The 19,953-nt window shown below is 46.6% G+C and overlaps 1 protein-coding gene across 2 annotated transcripts in view; it reads right to left on the bottom strand.

Annotated features, from left to right (window-relative positions):
- The window catches only part of Smoc2 (SPARC related modular calcium binding 2), a 131,828-nt gene that overhangs the window by 1,115 nt on the left and 110,760 nt on the right, over positions 1-19,953 (bottom strand). For both annotated transcript variants that reach the window (XM_057761527.1, XM_057761526.1), the window contains exons 10-13: positions 6,016-6,118; positions 4,058-4,332; positions 2,102-2,139; positions 1-222 (exon numbers count right to left, since the gene is read on the bottom strand). The exon at positions 1-222 is cut by the window's left edge and continues 1,115 nt beyond it. In XM_057761527.1, coding sequence (XP_057617510.1) covers positions 205-222; positions 2,102-2,139; positions 4,058-4,332; positions 6,016-6,118 — 434 coding nt within the window. In that variant the 3' untranslated portion in view covers positions 1-204. The remainder of the gene's footprint in view (positions 223-2,101; positions 2,140-4,057; positions 4,333-6,015; positions 6,119-19,953) is intronic.

Consider the following 19,953-nt stretch of genomic DNA (forward strand, 5'->3'; position numbering starts at 1 on the left):
GGACACATACATTGTATGTGATTAATTTCCCGAAGCCAGCCTTCCATTTTCACAGATCAAAACAGTCTGTTTAAATATCTCATTTCTACAAAGTGAATTTACATTTAAAGTACAAAGTGCAAATACTATACGTTTTTTCGTTTTTAATAGCTCTTTGGTGAGGGATTCCCACATGTCTAGGAACTTCCTTGAACAGTCAGTCGTTCATCCTTGTTTCCTGGGCTAGAAAAGAAAAAAGGACAATCTTATGCGGATGTTCGCGTCTCCCTCTGTGCAGACCAAGGCTCGCTGCTGGAAGTAAACATGCTTGCTAAGGGAACCAGACAGGAACCGATAGTGTATCTGGGAGGGAAGGATGAGTGGGCACATCATGTAGGAAGTGACTTCTCCGCTTGCAATCACTAGGAAAATGCGTCATCTGAGAAAAATTGCATTGATTTCAAACTACTACAATAGGGTAACCTCAACCGTGCCGTCACTAGACAGCGGGGGTACAGGCGTGTGCCACCAGCCTGGACAGTTCTATGCCATTTAAACACTTCCTTTTAGCTTTCTATTTGCTCTTTTACCTAAGAAGAATACAACTTGCATTTGTGATTATAATAGGGGTCTCATGTTGCCCCTCGCCACAGGGACTTTTAAGGGAAGTCATTTTGTTAAGAAAAGCATCCACCATTTTTTGCCAAGTGCAGCAATCTGTACAAGTAGAAACTGATCCCCAAATACTAAAACTCTGTGTGATGCTTAAAATACTAAACTTTAAACTTGAGGCTGTCTTTCCTCCCTTCTGGTAACACCATGAGTAGGTGAATATCTCCTATACTAAGTTGATATAAGTTTTGTCTTAGTTACAGATAAAGACAGTCATTACTGAATACACAGGTCGTGCCTTAGTTACAGACAGTCATTACTGAAGATGACCAGAACTGTTGGGGAAGAGGGTTGACCTTGGCACCCATACCCAGCACCCAGAGGGCACAGCTCTATTCCTTGATGAGCAAGTATGAAGCTGCCTAGAAAAACAAGTCACATTCTAGTTCCTGGCCCACTGATCCCACCCCATGGCATACAGCGAGAATGGTAGGATTCACTCCATGCTTTATGTTACTATAAGAAAGACGGAGAAACTACACTGTTCCGTCTTTTTCTGGAACATGCTGTAGTGGAAGGCTCTGTTTTTGAGTGGGGGTATTTAAGATTGCATGACACATGTGTGCCAATAGCTGCCATTAGCGAGAGCAAACAGCCCCTGGGAAGCCTTTGGAGGGAGCTGGGTAATTGCTCTCAGACCTGCCCCCTTTGCAAGCGTAAGTGATTTGCAGTGTGACTGGAAAAGTTAAAACCATAAACATTTGCTAAACAAAGGAAAACTAATTACACGTCTTTCCTAATGAAATGACTTGCAGTTCCCTCCGAGGTATGTGCCGGAGGTCCCTACTTAAAACCCACATCACACGGAGAGCGTCCGCCCGGCATCAAACAGGTGCAGCCAAAGCAAACAGCTAACACACCAGAGTCATCGGCAAAGCAGCTCGTCTGGCCTTGGGGAAGAACCCTGGAAAGTGTCCCCACTTAGGCTGTGGCTGGGATGTGGGGACCACAGCTGTGCCCTTTAATTGTACATCTAGAAATGTGGCCTCAGAAGCACAAATGTTTATTAACACAGCAGGGAACCGAGAATCTCTTTGGAAGCCCAACTCCTGCCTCTTCAGGTCTCCGGGTGAGTGGGTTGTGTGAGGGGCACCCAAGAGTGTCTCCCATCCCGGAAATCTCAATATCTAAGAAAAAAACTGCAAACACCACCTTCCCAAACCACTTCTTCCACACACTCAAAAGCCCGTCTTTTAAATTAACAAATTGACTGAAATTTCAAATAATTAGAAAAAACAGAGCAGAATCTTTAAATGGAGGGTTCAGCAGGCCAGTGATCGAAAGCAGGTTTTGTCAAATAGGCTTCTTAGCTCCAAATGCTCTCACGGGGAGCTGCCTCAGCGAAGCTGCTCTGTTGCCCCTAAACCTACGTGCCCCCCCTCCCCGCAAGATTTCTCTTGTAAAGTGTAAGTAAACGGAATATCATAAAGTATGTAACAGACACACTCACCTGTCTATTGGCTGTACTTTCAGTGTTTCCTCTGGGGGCTGGGAAGGGAAAGAGACATTATTGCAAGTCAAATAGTGTTTGCTTAATGACAGGCTTGGCATCGTCAGTGGGCAGACTCGGTAAGAAGACAATGCACCCATAGAGACCCTGCACCTAGATTTGGCAGCATGGGTTACTTAATCACCACAGACATTGTCTATGACAACGACACAATGTCCCACTCTGACATTAGAAGAATGTCTTCTTTTATCCCAAATCCTAAACATGGGTTCACCAACCACAAAGTGTGGTCTTCCACAACTTTCCCAGAAAAGCATGGATTCTGAGCCCGGGATGACCCTCCTCCCTCCTGACAAACACACACACACACACACACACACACACACACTGTTCTTTTAAATATTTTGATTCAGTATTAAAATTAGGAAACATTAGTTTTGGCTCATTTTACCAAAATCTTCACATGAGATCAGAGCTGAGGAACAGGTGCTGTTTGTTCTTGGAGGCTGGAGGTCTCAGGTACCCACTCCTGTGGTACACAAACCCTCTACCTCAGGTGGCCCCTGCCTCACTATGGCCTCTGCTCAGAGTTCAGGCTCTCACATGGCCACACCTTCCTCCTTGGCCAAGGTCTCTGGGGTTCTCCAACCTGACTTCCTGCTTTGTCCTGGCCTCCTCTCACCTCCATGACCTCATTTAGTCTCTCCTGGCCATGGACAGTTGCTGTCGCTCCCCAGTGGACTTGCCCCATCTCTCCCTATTCCCTGTGAGTGCTGAGGTAGCATTAGATGACCTGGAGCCTGGTGGACCACAGTACACACAGGTCAGAATCCCAGATACTCCTGTCTCCTCAGCCCAGACTCCACCTCCAACCTCAGGAACTCACACGAGTTTTACTAGGCCACTTAAAGGCAGTGAGAAGACTCTACCTCCCCTTGACTGTAGCTTTGCCCACTCCTTTCCGGGACCAGGTATCCCATCTCTAGGGCTGCTCTGAGCCTGCTGACATCCGATTGATGTTCCCTCTTTGCAGGGTAGCACCTGTACTAGCTCTGCATCCAAAGCCTGTTCTGAGTTCACGATTCCTGGCAAGCCTCTGTTCTGTGCAGGTGAACACCTCACACTTTGATGATATCCCAACTGTGAGCTGTACCATCAGGCAAAATATCTCTCCACTTGCGGCATGTACTACATACCATGGGTAAGTTATATACCTAAAAATCAGGGTCCAGACTAGATTTCTGTCATTAAGAGGTGATTCTTGCTAATTTCTGGAAAGGTGGCTCTTTGTTTTAAAGATGGCTACCTAAATTTCCTTTAGCCTATTACCATAACTCTGTCCTGACCACAACCGAGCAGTTCAGCGGTACAGAGGGAGAAATGCCCTCACACTCTGCATGTTCTCCAGCGTGTTGATGAAACTGGTCACCAAATCATAGAATTAAATTTCAGAACCTTAGGCTTTATCATCCTGGGATTCCCTCTACCCCTCTTACATCTGGGGACATAGGCTATGCCCCACAGAGACACATGCCCATCTGCTAGGCTAGCTAAGCCCACTGGGTTCACTGATCTTCTAGAGATGATGATTCCCCTGTCTCTGACCTGGCCTGAAGGTTCCGGTGGAGTCTACAGACTGGGCTGGCCGGTTATCACCAATGGTTCTGATATCAGGAACCAAGGCATGCATGAACAGTTAGCCGCTAGGATCAGAACAATAGCTGGTTTGGCTCCAGAGTTACACTGAGTTCATGCTCCTGAGACTTGTTGCTCTACCGACCGGGTGGCGGCTTGTGACCACCTGTGGCCGTTTCTTCTACAAGGTTGACAACAACCAACGGCACACCATGCTTCTCCCATGCAACAGACCGGAAGGCAACCTGTTACATCCAGGAAGTAACCCGTAGGCAGGAACCCCCAAAATAACCAAGGTCAGAGAAGTGAAGCAAGGCTTACTGTGGCGCTTCCTGGTGCTGGCTTTCCCCTCCTCTCGGGTGACACCCAAGCAACCCATCAGCTCCTGCACGGTAATGGACTTGTCATTGTCCGCGTCACAGTACTCCACGAACTTCTTCACACACTTCTTGGGCTTGGACTTTTTCCGCAGGAACCTCTTAAAGGGCTTGATTTCCTTCTTGCCGATGTCTCCACTGGCGTTCTTGTCAAGCAGCTTGAAGTACCAGTGCACAACCCTCTCTTCCAGGGTGTGGCTGGGGTCTGGCTCCGGCAGCCTGCAGGAGAGACGACCACGTCAGGCGGAAGTCTGAAGCTGCCGTACCCTCTGGCTCTGACTCCCTTTCCCCATCCCTGTGCCTGTCCCAGCACAATGCCTGATACAGTCACTTTCAAATACAACATAGGAGAGTAATCTGTAATGGCCCCGCCAGTGTGTTCAGCACCAGGGACACCACACCATGTGTGTGCACTGTGGTTATTCAATTGGTTGAAGCCTTGGAATGAAAAGTCACTGTCCTGAGATCTGGGTTCCCTTAGGCCAATAGGTGGGTTCAGCCACCAGCATCCACCAAGGGCGTCTACACCCCATAGTGTCTACCTTAATGCAATCATCTCTGTACTGTGTATATGAGATGGACTTAGATAGAAAAGATTAGTGGAAGGTGACATTAAAATGTTTAACGTTATAACTAGATGGATGTCTTTTTCAAGCTGGACATTCTAAGACACAGGTAAGCCAGGCTGTGGGTCAGACCTTGAAGCTGTGCAGTGACCATGTTCACCTGTCACCTGAGGTGGAGGACCTGTGCCATCACTTTGGGCTCTGTGGACTCCACTCTCCACTGCTTTAGATGACCTTTCTTCCATAAGCATACAGACACAGCAAGCAGAAGCCAATGGCCTGCAGAGACAGGGATCCCTGACACTATTCTGTGTCAGATACTGGAACACATGCCAATCACTTCCACAGTATGGAATATAAAGTTGAAATTTAGGTGATTTCTTCTGCCTTAACTTATTATGTAATTGTGACATTTTGCCTTGGTGTTGCCTTCTCCCCTTATGCAAGAAAAAAAAATAGCAAAAAAAAAATCCCACAATATGAAGGAAGGGCCTTTTGCTAAGGAAACTTCATGCATGAGACATCCAGGAGCTCACTGCAAGGGTGGGATAGAAACCACCATTTTCAGGAAGATAAAAACCTTAAAGTAAAATTTCTTTTAAAAAATACAATGGGAGATTGTAAACACATAGGAGTGAGTTTAAGTGTTAAAGTACCACAGCTGTTTACCTGGAGAACTCTATCACCCTGTACCATGAGACAGAGGGGGCACAGCATCACAGGTTCTAACATGAAACAAAACTCAAGCGTTGGTGTATCTCCAGTGTGCACAAGGAAGGCATCTCTAGGGGCAGAACCGTATCGGCGGGATCATCGCCCTAAGTTGTATACTTGAACCTGGATAAGGAGATAAACCTCACATGCTGTGTGGGTTTCTACAGTAAATAAGTCCCAGCACTCGGGAGGCAGAGGCAGGCCGATCTCTGAGTCTGGGACTAGCCTGGTCTACAGAGGGAGTTCTGGACAAACAGGGTTACACAGAGAAACCCTAACTTGAAAACAAAACAAACCATTTTGTTGTTGTTGCAGAATTCCAAAGTATTTAAACCCCAATAGATAACTCCCAGACTCAATTTCAACCTCAACATCCACCCAAAGAAAAGTACATCCCCCTTCACAGCCCTCCCTGGACCTCAGGACCCCTTGACAATGAGGAGTGGGGGCTGTTCCCAAGTGTCTTCCTGGCCTAGAGGGTCCTTTCCTCTAGACCTAGCTACAGCCTCGTGAGCTGCCTGGGCTCTCTTGGCCACTGGCCAGGAAGGCTTCAGTGTTCCAGATTCCTTCACATTTCCGGGCTTCTGGCCAGCGCACAGCTCCGTAGCAAGACACAGCATACCTGCCAGAGGAAGAGGAGGGGTCGGAGACAGCATGAACCATGTCTGTGGAGAGTGCATCCAGGACGCTTGTCAGAAACTCATGCTTTTTGGCACCAGGACAACCTAAAAAAAATGCACATTTTTTTCTCTGTTAGTGGAATCCATAAAGTATAACATTTTTCTGGGCAATGGAAAAAAGATTAAGTATTCAGAAATTAGTATGTTTAAGAATGTGCTGGTTTGATGGAGATACATTGTATAGGATGGTGCCACTGGCATTCCTCAAACACAGGCACTTGGTAATTCACAGGTGTGGACCTCAACGTACAGCAACTATTAGCCGTGTTTTCTAGCATTTGTTGAATTATGACGTGGTACAGAGATTCTCAGCCTCTGGTTGATCTTCAAAACCACGATACAAGGCATGTATGGGTATCCCTTTGTTACATGAGACACGTGGAAATCCCAGGAGACACCAAGTTCTCCCAGCTGGGATCCACACAGGGAGATATAACCCAGGGAACTGAGTCCAGAGGTTGTCAGCCATTACTACAGATCTCTTGAAACTCCACATCTGGCTAGAAGCAATAAGAGGAAGATGTGTGGTGGCCTCCTTAGAAGCAGATTCACTCCGGACACCAGATCAACACATATCAAGGATCAAGGGAGCTCACACCGTTGAGCCCCAGATCTGACCGTGTGGGATCGCTGTTCTTTCTAAAGCTCAGTTTTCCACAGAGCATTCTACATGCATGGTAGCTCCTCTTCTCCAGCTTCCCTTTACTCAGCCCCTTGGGGTTCCCTGGACTCCTCTGTCAAGTCTGAGATATTTTCTCTACAGTGAGTTGTGGCCGCTACACAGAGAAACTAGCATGCTGGTGTGGTTAAAGACATTCTGGTTTCATGGTTTTCCTTTCGGACACCTGGGGTTTTGTTACTATGATTCAAGTCAATGCAAGCTGCCTATGGCAAGGATCTGTGGAAATCTGTTTCGACTTATTAAACATTGTAGCAGAAAACAGATGTGAGTCTTTCATGGAGCGTGTGGAACTTGAGACTAGAAAGACTATGTATCTCTTCTGTGCTCAATTAAAAGAATGGATTAGGATCTATAGGAAAAACCATAACCACTGGGCAAAGATCTCTGAAAAAAGGCTCTGTATCCCCTGAGGCATTCTCCAGGTAGGAAACAGAAGCCTGAGGTGGCAGAGGCTGTGGGTGGAAGTCATCCCTTCTGTGACAATCAGAGATGACACAGGACAGAAAAGATGTAGCAGGCCCATGTGATGTAGCTTCCTAAGTGCCAGCCTTGTAACGAGCTAACCCAAGATAATCATGAGGAAGGAGACATCCTGAGGGAGCACAGTGGACATGTGCAAAACCCTGGGGCACACCCATGAGCTCTCTAGTGCTTAACGCCAAGAAATTCAAAGGGTAATATGGAGAAGGTAGCCACTGGTCACCTCTGCTCAGAGATTGTCCACTGAGGACCTGTGGAGAGCCAAGGATCTGGTCACAATCAAAATCAAGAAGGTCTTTGCTTGGGATGGATGCCTGGGTATGAAGTCCTTATTTCCTTTTGTCGGAGGTAACTGATAGCCATAATAGACTCTGCCGCCTATGGTTGCTATAGTCTTAGGGCTATCAATAAATAGAAATGGAATATGGTGTCACCTCCGAAGAAGGGAGAATGAGGGGAATTGGTGGAACTGGTTGGAATGAGGATTCTGGAAGGCATCCATAGGCAATCTGGTTGAGAGTTAAGAAGGGGTGGGTGTCTCCTGAACTTGGGTATTCAGACATGATGGTGGAGGTGTGAGACACAGACTCAGAGGAAGGGCCAGCACTGTCTGCAGGCCATATCTGCCACCACCCAGGTTTGTGTTGCCTTTGTTGCCAAGTGCCTTGAGCTTGTTTGCTCCCTGAAAGAATCAGAGAGCCCTTTGTCCCCACAACAAAGCCTAGGGCAATATCGCCTCTGTGATACACAGAGTGTAGGGTACAAGTATTTATTTCTAAGGGCCAAGACAAGTCGGAAGAGAACACTAAAACAACCCATTGCTCTTGAAGGTGATTCCTTCAGGATATGACGTGAAATGTAGCTGCATCATGGTGTTAACGTGTGTCACCAGGGAGATGCAGTCCAGCAAACATCCAAGAGGACTGAGCTGGTTTGGGGTCAAAGGACAGTGAGCCCACGTGTGTGGCCTCACAATGTCTGGTGTTGTAGGCAGAAACCCTTAGCTCTGCAGGTACCAGTTTCCAGTCCTCCCATTTTAACCTGTTATCTAGTTCATGAGCAGTGAGCCCTTGGGTTCCTCTGCACCCTTAGGTTTTCACCCAGACACAGGCTGCAGGAAATGCAGGACTCAGTGGGTAATGCTTCGTCTTGGGGCCCGACGACCTCCAGGAATGCTGGGGTTCCATGGTGAGTGCCAGGATTAGGCATGCAGGCCTTGATGTAGCAGGAATGTCACTTAGAGACAGTTCTGCTAGGAGGGTTTCTCCAAGTAAATGCAGAATTGAGTTCATAAGTGCATGGCCCTGCAGCCACTTCTCCAGAGCAGCTCATAGTCAATGCCTTAAAAAAAAAACTTGTGTTTTTGTTTTATCTTTCAAAATAAATATGTTTTTCACTCTCTATGAAACACTCTCATTTTAAAAAACAGACTTCTTTTATTTAAAGACTACTAATTTCAGTAATTTTGCTTATGCTTATGATTTTTTCTAGCATGAATTTATACATGTTCATGATGACTCCTTGATTGCAGAGCAAACCTCCTCTGCAGATCATCACGATGAATTTACACTTTCTCCCCGTGACCTACATGGCATGCCTGGCTACCGCAAGGAAACCCCACACAGAGGCAATGCTGGCAACGAGTAGTTTACGGAGAGAAGAGATTGTGTGGTCCAAACCTGGGTTCGTACCCATGCCAGCCAGACACGATAATGGTGTTAGCCCCAGTCCAACAAAACACTGTGAGATTGGGGACAGCTATTGGGGTAAGAACATGGGCCTTGAGCTGCTCAATGTCTGAGACCTTTTATATGTTTGATGACATGTTTTGTATTTTGGGCTTGTTGATTCTTGATGAGTTTTAAAAGCCTATATTAAGTTGTGGCATTGATACCAACTGAAGTGGACTTACAGCCCAAAGTCCCTCTCTCTGCAGTGACTTCTCAGTGGGGAACAGTCATGGTGATGTTTTCTTTAAGCTTACAGTTCCCTTGAGCATTCTTGAAGAAGCATTTCTAAGGGCTAAGGGGTCTGGGGCATGGTGGTAGTATGACGTATGTAGAGGTCAGGTCATAGCACCCAGCTCATGGCATGAAGTGTTTGTTACACCTGATGTTTGAACTTACTTCAACACATAGGTTCTCCAAACCACCATGCCAGCCGTAGGGGCTTGACAGCCTTGCAAAATTGATAAACCCACTCATGCTGAGAAAGACAGATACAGAAAGATACAGATAGAGGCATGACCCTTACACCAGCTTAGTGGAAACCTGAAGGTGGATGATCTAGGAAACTATGACCAGACTGGCTTGCAGGAGGCCAGTGTATGGAGCCTGTGACTGAACCAGGATTCGAATCCCCTCCATTCTCCTCACTGCTCTTAACCCCACAGTGACGGGAAGGACAGACAGATTTACCCTCCCTGGACAACCATCCTAGAGTAGACGTGGTGTGAGGGGAGAGAAGCCGTCAGATGACTTCAGTCTCCCTGCTGAGGGGGTGGGGAGGAGAAGGTAGGCAGCCTTGTGAGCAGGCGAGAGGCTGCTGTGAGCCCAGCCCAGCTGGTACCTTTCCTGTGCCCAAGGAAGACTCCACCACGTAGAGTAGGGGGATGGGAAATGGGCCTGGCTGAGATGCTTGGTACTTTAGCCACCAGTAGTAATGATCCGTGGTCCTGTGGCCTCTGAAACACAGGCATACAGCTATTCCTAGAACAAGGCTGTTTCAAGATAATAGCATCTCCTCATTGTGCAGCCACAGACTTATTCAGGGTCATGTGCCCTGGGGCCCAGAACCCATTCCCCATCAATCTCCTGCTGTCTTAACTCAAACCTTAATGTTTAACCTCAGGCCTATGAAAGTAATAAAAATGTAGACACAGGCAACCAACTAACCAGAGTTAGGAAAGTTTGCTGAGGTGGCTTACTACAGGTGTGAAAAGCCCATGTGGTAATCCTTCCTCCAGGCTGTACCCAACAGAGGGATCAAGTCAGAATGGGAAAACTCTAGTGGAAATCACACCAACCTTCCCAACTGTAAGATTAAAAAAATAAATCCCCATTATTGTGTTAACTCTATCTTGCTAGTTTCTATATTTCTGTACTTGAAATATTTATGTTCAGATCTCATTATTTTCCCCTGTGTTTTCCATCTTTTGAAGTGTAGTTCCTAGGGGCTGGAATGCTTGCTCACGAGCTCTCACACATGCATTGACGGAAATCAGCTCCGGCTTAGGAGCCAAGACCCAGGAAAACACCAAACTGGTGTGAAAAATCCAGACATGGGTGGCACATAGCCTGTACAGGGCTGCCTTTACTCTCATCCTTAAAGAAGCTATGGATATAAGGTCATGGGGCCTCCCTTAACTGACATCCCAGAAAACTTTTGCCTTGGTTTAACTCTCTGTAGGCTGGGCCATCGGATGGATGTACACTAGGAATCTGAGGGGTGAGTCTGAAATAAGGAGCTGCCTAGGCATTTGTCCTCAAGCCTGGCCTGCTGGTACCAGGAGTCTCTCTGGGCTTCCCAAGAACAATGGTGGAAATTTGCCAAGGGCCTTGATGATAACCCCAACCCCTCGAGGAACTTGTAGAGGGAACTGTTGCTGGAGAGGTCTGGAGAGCGTGGTCATATGAAACACTCAGAGCACTTCTGTAGGTCTCCCGTGGAATTTCTCCAGGTTCCTGTCTGAGTCCTTCCTGCCAAAGCTGAGGTCACAGGCCTCCTGAGGTAGAGTGAGCATCTTTGGATACATCCCACCCTGTAATGTGGCACTGGAAGTCTCTTCCAAGAGTCAGAGCCATTTCTGGTGTTCACTCTCCACCCCAGTCTGGCTGATCTCACTCTGTCATGAAACAGAATAAACATGTACTGCTATTTGATGTTTTCCTGAGTTAAGAATTTTGTGCAGAAACTGCCCAAAAAATATTACCAGGTAACAGCTTTCTAGAACTGAACTATCATTGTTTGTATTTTTAAAAAAAAATCTCATACTTGATTGCAACTCTAGTAACTCATGGGCCATGGACTCAAGGCAGAATGATTGAGTAGTGGATGGGTATAGAGATCTTTACTCAAGACCAGGCAACCAAGAGAGAAATAAAGAACACAAACTTGTGTCTAGCAAGAACAATCTCTGGCTGCACACACAGGCTGAGGTGTCTAAAGACACAAACACCTGGGTGAGATCTATATAAATCCTGAGCAGGCATGTCCCCATTGGGAATCCCTGGAGTTGAGTGCTCAGTCAGTTTATGATTGACCTCTTCAGGCTCGTACAGATCACCAGGAGTTCAAACATAGAACAGGAAGTTCTAAGGTCTTCACAGCTCATGGTGCCTTCACTTTAATTTTTAAACAGAATTGAATATCGAGAGAGAAGAGAAAGTGACTCTTGAGATATAGGCTGGTTTGTCTTTGGTAGTGCAGAAATGATGGGATAAAAGGGTGGATTGTTGAATCTACTTATGAATAACCACTAATCCAAATATTTTACATTGGTATGGATTTTTGTATATTAATACAAATTTAGGGTTATTTTTGTTATACTGTGTGTATGTTCCTACTCTTATTTAAGGTACTGTACCTATGCAGTTCATTTAAAAAATGTAAAGTTTTAGTCCTTGAAAGCTATTTAGGATAATAAAGAAATATAGGGTAATAGTTAATCATCTATAACAATCAAACTTATAGTCATGGTAGGTATATTTTCAAGGTCAAACAGATCTATTTCAAATAGATAGATGGTCTTCAAACATGTCAAAGACCTACATTTAAATTTTTTCTAATAGCACAAGGCTTTTCATGATAGTGAAACATGTCTGCTCCTGGCAGCACCAGTTTACTTCAAAACAGGATGATGGCTATCAAATACCATCCAAATGGAGTTTGCTTTCTATATGGCAAAGCTAGCCACTGGGTAGAAACTGCCCTTGCCTTGACTGCTGGCAGAATGCGGTCCAAACTAGATGAGCAAGATGCTAAGAAGGTAACTGATGAACTTTGCCAAAACAAGGTAGGACAGTCCTTCAAAATTCCTGCTTCTCAGAAAAGTCTGTCAGATACTCTAGGCCTATAGGCTGAAGATGGGTGTCCCAACATTGCAGAAGAACCTTAGGTGACTGTCCAGGCAGCCAAATGTCTCTGTCATTTCTATAGTTTTGGGAGTTGTTTGCTCTGCACTTCCTGTTTATTCAGGTAATATTATATCCTTCTTGTGTCTCTGATTGGATTGAAGACTAGATAGTATACAGTTTTCCTTGTTACCAAATTTTCAGGAAAAAAACTTACATAAGCGATAAGAAGTTTATAAGGTTGAAAAACATAAAAGCTTAAATTGTCACTCTAAGATAATGTTTTGGGGTATAAAAGATATTTTAGGATGATAATATAAATTATAATAGAAAAATGTTTAGGTATAAAACTTTGGACTCACTAAGATAGGATATATAATACAGTACTTTTTCTGAATTTGTCAAATACATATGGACTAAACATTGTTAATGTAATTCTTACTTGATAATTGTTCTTATTATATATAGTTTTACTGGGGTAGAGTTAAAAACTTTCCTTTTTATTTAGACAAAAGGGGAAAATGTTGCAGAATATTTGTACACTGTGTGAAGATGTCACTGTTATTGGTATAATAATAGCTGAGGACCAATAGCTAGGCAGTAGGTATAGAAGGGACTTTCTGGAAGAGAGAAATAAGGAAGAAAATTCTAGGCATGTAGGTGATACCATTGAGACACAATTAGACACACAGATTAGGAGAAACTTCACCTAGGATTTCCCTGCTACTCAGTTCTGAGACTTCCCAGAGTTCTAGGGATTCATCCCCAATATTGTGAAATGGAAGAGAAAACACATTCAGAGACCTTTGGCAGGGACTGATCTGATGTGGTTCCGAATGGCAGAAAAAGCCTAGCTTGGCAGGGAAGAAAGTTGTCATTAGTCACCTAAACAATTGTCTTCAAGTGTGGGGTTGTCTTGTCTGGTCTCTCACCAGCACTCTCAGAAGACAAAGATGGGTGCATTCCCCTCAGCCCACTAGACAGACAAGATGCTGGGCTTCAGAAAAATCCTCAGGGGCAGCAAGAGACGGAGACAACTTCTGCATTTGGGACCCAGGGGGACGAGTTGGGACCCTCAAGGTTTAACAGGGCCACTAACTAAATGACAGAGTTAGCTGGCTTACATGTGGATGAGGAGCACTGAGGAATAGCATCGTGGATCAGTGCCAACCTGGCACAGCCATGCCAGGAAAAGATAAAACTCTGTCTTCACCCTTCTCCTGTGTGGGTTTTTCACAATGCCATCAACGAAGAAAGGCATTACTTGCCTGACAATCAAGTTCAGAAACACTACCAAGATGAGGGCTGTTTTTCAATAGGTTTGATAGCCAAAGTTTTAAAAACTGTGGTCCAAATCATCATGGTTACTGGAACATGAAATATAATAAGCCTAAAGTCCTGCACCTAGGCTGTGTAAGTCAAATATGCCAGCGTTTCTTTCAGAAAATGAATATTCACTGACCTAAAGTACCTAGTGAGTGACAGACGCCTGCACGATCGTATCGCCCACCGGGGACAAAGGCATTTTTTTTTTCAGGACAGAAGACTGACGACCTCTGTTGTTTGGGGGATATTTTTATGCTTTAAAAATAGTTATCTTGTAAAAATATTGTCAAGTACAGAATAATTATTGGTGTCTGGCACAAATGTATCCTGGAAAATTAGATCTATGATTGTTCATGGCTAAATGCTTTCTATAAAAAATAACCAATTAAGGGCTCCTTGGTGAGGCACCAATGAGAGACCGTGCGTTCGTGCAGTGGCTGCTTCTCGGGTGTCTCTGGTGTGACACACACTGCTGTCACCATCCAGCTTCGCAACCACTCGCGGACTAGGTGTCAGAGAGCCGCCTGTCAGAGAGGCTTGGGAAAAGAAGGCTGAACGAGATGGTTTTACATTTCCAGCTCACTAGGGCATCAAGCCTGGAAGAATGAAGCATGGGGGATGTTGTTACGACGTCAGAAAACGCCACCTACGCCTACATTTCCAAGTCACTAAACTCTTCTCTTCTCCAGGCCGCCACTCAAGCGAAAGGGCCAGAGTAATTCCAGGATAAGGGTTCAGGAAAGTGGCAAATTCTCTAAGGAAAGACTATGCCTGTCTAACCCATCTACCCGGGATGAAGCCAATGACTTATGCGAATTTTTTTCTCTTTGAAAACATCTAATGCTGCAATGCTACACAACCACATGGGAGCATAGGAAGCTTTTCTAAGGACATGGGTACCCAGGCCCTTGGCTCTCTTCACTCTGAATCCACCGGTCTGGTTTTTGGCTCATCATCAATGGTGCTGATTCTGCTTAGGTCTCATTCTTGTCTTAATAAATTATTAAGACATCATTTTTAACAGATCATCTTGAAGCCTCAGTGTACTCAGGGCACTGTCTTCCGGTCTGGTTTTTGGCTCATCATCAATGGTGCTGATTCTGCTTAGGTCTCATTCTTGTCTTAATAAATTATTAAGACATCATTTTTAACAGATCATCTTGAAGCCTCAGTGTACTCAGGGCACTGTCTTTCTGCTCCTCTGACCAGGGTTCCCTTCCTGTTCCTTAGACTCCAACACCAGTAGCCACTACATCCCCACCATGAATCCCACACCTCCAGAGTACCACACACAAGACAGCGCCATCTTTATTGTGTGACCAGGGATGGTGCCTGTTGTATTTAGAAAACCACACCCATCTATATGTGTTTGGATTCTTTCTACCTTAGAATCCGTGGCAGGGAAGGATTGCAGATGGAAGCCACCATGGAGTGAGTGTCCTCACTGCCCATGAACAAGATGCTTCAGTCTCACCATGGCTCACCCAGATCCTGCCCTGGAGAACTCAAACACAGAGACTAGAAGCTGAGTAGGAGCTGGATGCTCTCACAGTGTGTGCCAACCTAATCAGACCACTCAATGGAAGGGCTTAGGAAGGGAAACAGGGGCAGAAAGGGACAAGCCAGCTTCCAACACGTAAGAACCCTTCCGTGGCAGCAGCAGAAGGGAGAAAGATGTGGGTGGACCATGGGCTCAGCGTGAGAATTAAAACTCGGTGTCCCAGTGCCTGTGAATCTTCTCCAGACCCGGATGCACACTTAGTGGTGTGGCTGCTCAGTAAATGAACAGTCTGTCTCATTTCCTGAGGACTCCTGGGTCCTCCAGGGCTGTAGCAAGGAGAATGTAGATAACGCAGAAGGTGCTATTGGGCTGCAAGGATTCCTTTCTGTAGAAACTTGCCAATGGTCTATGTATCGTAATCTCAAGCAAGCCGAAATTTCCCAGCTGACAGCTGGCCTATTTAATTAAATCTTTAGAGCCCAGAGTTCAGGCAGGCCATGTATCAGAGCAGCCCCGGTGCTCTGATGACCATGTGTGGAACCTCAAAACTACCTCGTAAGGTAGAGGGACAGTCACAAAAGGGTAAGGGCTGGGTTGCTCCGGGGCACCTGCCCATCTAAAGCGGACAGTAGAGGCAAGGCGCTCATGTCAGAGAAGGTAAAGGCCAGAGACGATCGCTGGTGATGGAGTCAACACACCCTGGCGGCCAGGAGAAGGGACAAAGTCAAGCACCACGCACAACTATACAGGAGGCAATAAGGTGAGAACCTACCATGGTAACCACCAAGGGTGGTCCTTCCAAAGGAGCAGAGCTGCCAAGAGTGTGTTCCCCGAGGAAGGAGAGGTTTTCTGCATGGCAGGCATCTCCTCATCCTCTGGCCAAGCGTGAGAGCGGACCCTCCGTCCTGGGTCTTCTCTGGCCTGCACCTCAGGCATAGGGTAGCATAAACCAACAGCTGGCCGTCAGGCATAAGACATGCTGAAAGTCAGTTCCAGAAGCAAGGACCTGGATGGGGGACAGTGCTGACACCAGGAAGCTCTGAGAGGGAGCTAGACAGAGCTAGACAGAGCTAGACAGAGCTAGACAGAGCACAGAGTACCAAGGCCTCCGCTCACCTCTCCTCACCCTGTGGAAACTGCGAAACAAGCCAGTCTGAGCAGAGAGTGGGGATGAAAGAAACGGGATAGGATACAGATGGAAGAGCAGTCCATACTGAGTAACCCTGCCGGCTTTGCATTGGGAAACAGACTCCGAATTCCCCCTGATGATCTACAAACTTTCCCCGGCCCTACCCCGCACTCTCCTACCTAGACTGCTGGAACCTGCGGCTTCAGTTCCATTCTGAATGACATGTTCCCACTTCACGCTTCCGTGCTTATTTATATTTATGGGTTATGTTAACAACCTGAAGGACTTTCTATGCCCCTAGAGTTTTATTTGGGAAACAGCACGGCATGGGGAAACTGGTAGCTAGCGTTTCCTTTCAGTAACGCTTACATCACCACCAGACCCTCTGTTTCCTCAGGAAAAACACAACACAGCCTGCAAGATGCTGGCACATGTGCCTCATGCCTGCTTCACACCCTGTCCTGGTAGGCTGGCCCTCAGACATGAAGTCCCGGGTGCGGCAGGACCTGGATGCATCTGCTCCAGTCGAGGACCTCAGGTTGTGAGCGACGGAGACCTGATACTCTATGTGCGTGAACATTCTCGGTCTATCCTACGCCTGGCTTGGATCACACGGAGCGGTATTGGCATCTCTGAGCTCTGCACTTTCATCAGCTAGTATCAGAGCAGACGCTCCTCCCCTGCATTCCAGCCCCAGGAGCCGCACCAGCCACTGGCTCTGGTGAAAACTGCCTTCCCTTCTGCATGACTGCATGGTGGTCCAGTGCACCTTCCATCTCGGTTGCTTTAAACCGTAGTGACAGCACAGAGCCTGGTGAGCTCAGACCATGTGCCTGACAAGAATGTCGAGAGTCCAGGTTGGTCTGACCACGCAGGGCTCCAGCCTGGATAACCTCAGTGTTAGGATGATTGCTCTGTAGCCCTCTCTTTGGCCTTTCGTAGCCACAAATGACAGCAGGACAACATCAGAGACAAGAGGACAAACTAAACAGGGCTGGCAGGCCTGGGGACAACAAGACTGGACTTTCCCAGAGTTGGGTCTACTCAGGTTCTGCAACAGACTCAGCATAAAGTGCAGCCAGTGCAGCTGGTCCCGGCCTTCCCTCATCACCTTGTCCCCCAAGCAGCATGCAGAATCCTTGATGGACTGGACGATCATTCCCTCAAGCGAGTGTCTGAAGCAACCCAGGACCTGTTTTTTAGCTCTGAGTCTTTGGTCTCTCAATGAAGGGTGAGTTAGAGGTGGGGTGTATACCTGGAAGATGAGGATATGCAGGTTGGAATGGATGGGTGTAAGTGGCCTACATAGGTTCCAGGTGGTGGGGACATGCACATGCAGCCTACATGGCTTCCAGGTGGTGGGGACATGCACATGCCACCTGCATGGGTTCCAGGTGGTGGGGACATGCACATGCAGCCTGCATGGGTTCCAGGTGGGGCGAGGGACATACAGATGCTGCTTGTGAGGGTTATGGATCTAGCTGCTGTCTGTTTCAAAGAAAATTGTGATTCTCAAGACAGTGCATAAAACCTCATAGTAGGTCAACTGGGCGCTTGTTACCAAGCTGGAGAACACACTATTTAATATGCAAACACAGTTTTGATATGTAAAGAATGAAGACTGGAAAATGAAAATACCAAAAGCAATTGCCAGCTGGTGTAAAAGACCCAGCATCTCAGGGCAATGAGGTATGGCTGAGTGCAACTTTGGGTCACATAACCTTCAGCTAGTCTGTCTGTCCCTGGTGTCCATGTTCCCTGCAGAACACAAGTATGGTACCAGCTAGGAATTCTCTGGACTCACGGTCAGCTCAGCATCGCCTAGGCCTCGGCGGCTGAGGAGCTGACCCAGGTCACTCCATGCAGATCTCAGAGCTCAGTCATCCTCACAGTGCATCAGAATGGCTGTGTTTGAATACATACGTAATTACTCACTTCTTATCCCCAACCCTTACAAGGGAATAAAAGCACGTTCCTCAACAGGGCAAGGTCTGAGTCTGGAAGCTTCTGCCTTTAAGGATCTGTCTGAGCACTGTGCATGACCTCTGTCTGGTGCAGACTGCCCACCGACTCTCTTTTGCTTTGGTAGTTGGCAGGACACTCCCAGAACAGGAACTGTGTGGAAACAGAGAAGTGGTGGAAATCCGAGCCGGCTCCTCCTGGGTGCTTCCAAGAAGGACTTGGAGCACACTCGTCCAGCATACGCCAAGACTGACTTCCAGCAGTCTCCACTTCGTGCCTGGACTTTGCCAGCCTCCCAGAGCTACCCTGTCCTCAGAAGAGGAAGAAACACTGTCAGAAACGGTCCCATCTGAAGCTACGCGCACCAGCTCTTAAAGTGTCCACTTTTCCCTCTGTGCAGGTGTTGACATGAGAGTCAAAACCACAGGGAAAGGGTGAACAGTAGAGCTGGGTTGTAGCCCAGGTCCTTGCCGCTTCGCTGAGCACGAAACAACTTGATTTCTACTGACTTGGAAGAAGGAAATATGGCCTTCCAGATGCCATGCCCAGAGGATGTCAGGACGGGTGCATTCTGGGAAATCAATTTGTTCAAGAATGAAGAGTGATGGCAACAGACAACACGTCATGGCCAGACCAGAGGAGGGGGCAATGATGGAGCTGTGGGTGTCTCTGTATCCTGGTGTCCACTCTGTTCTTGTTACTTCAGAAAGAGTTCCCCATTAGAAAAATTACAGAGATAAAATTCCTGCTGCATTGAAGGAGCAACTTGCCTCGCTTCCAACCTCCCGTTGCTCTGGGGAAGATGGAAAGCAGTTGCTATCTAACAAGATAGGATTAAGTGGCAGTGAACCTCTGTGCTGAGCACGGCAGTGTGCCCCAGAGGTGTCCGGACATGACAGGCATCACACGACCCTCAAGCTTTGAGCTCCTCTTTGACTTTAGGGACCTTGATGACAAGACATCGGAGTGAGAACTGAGAACAGCATCAGCTGGGGACAAGGGAGTCCCACTGCTTCAAGAAGCTCCTTAGATAGGAAAGAGCAGAGAGGAAAAGATAGACCCAGGCAAGAACACAGCCTCAGACAATCATTTCAGGAATTTCTGAAAGTCAATTAACACCTAAGGGGTAGCCACTTCGCCCCTTGTCAAGGAAAAGGACTCTTTTTCCCCATAAGACTGCCCTCAGTTTGACAAGTCAGACAAGAACTAGAATAAATAAATAAATCATGTTCTTGGTAAAAAATTTTTTAGAGATTTCCATGCCATGCTATTAATCATTATAAATCAGGCTTCCTTCCATTTTTGGCTACAGGAATATCCTTGCTGCCTGTCACAGGTTTATGCTGGTGGGCACCATGGTCTTGGTCTGAAGAAAGTTACAGGAAGAACATAACCCAGTTTCTGCCACCAGTGAAGCCTTTTAATATCCCTGCTTGTTGTGGATGTGACCCCAGATGACTGGTTGATATCACCTCAGGGAGCTAGGTGTGGCCTGTCTCCACCCCTGCACTTTCTCCAATAAGTGACTGTCACCTCCCAATCAATGCCTGTACTTTCCCTCTGAGGAACCTGAGACATAGTTGGGGATGAGCTGAGATGCCTTAGCCATAATGAATCTAGACAAATCATTAAGAATTTTACCCAAACATATTCAGTGGAAATTTTAACAAACACCAGCTCTCAGATTTCCTAATTGTTTTTGTAATTGTTGTTAGTTCTGGTTTTTTT

This window comes from Chionomys nivalis, chromosome 2, assembly GCF_950005125.1.
Source record: "Chionomys nivalis chromosome 2, mChiNiv1.1, whole genome shotgun sequence".
NCBI lineage: Eukaryota > Metazoa > Chordata > Mammalia > Rodentia > Cricetidae > Chionomys > Chionomys nivalis.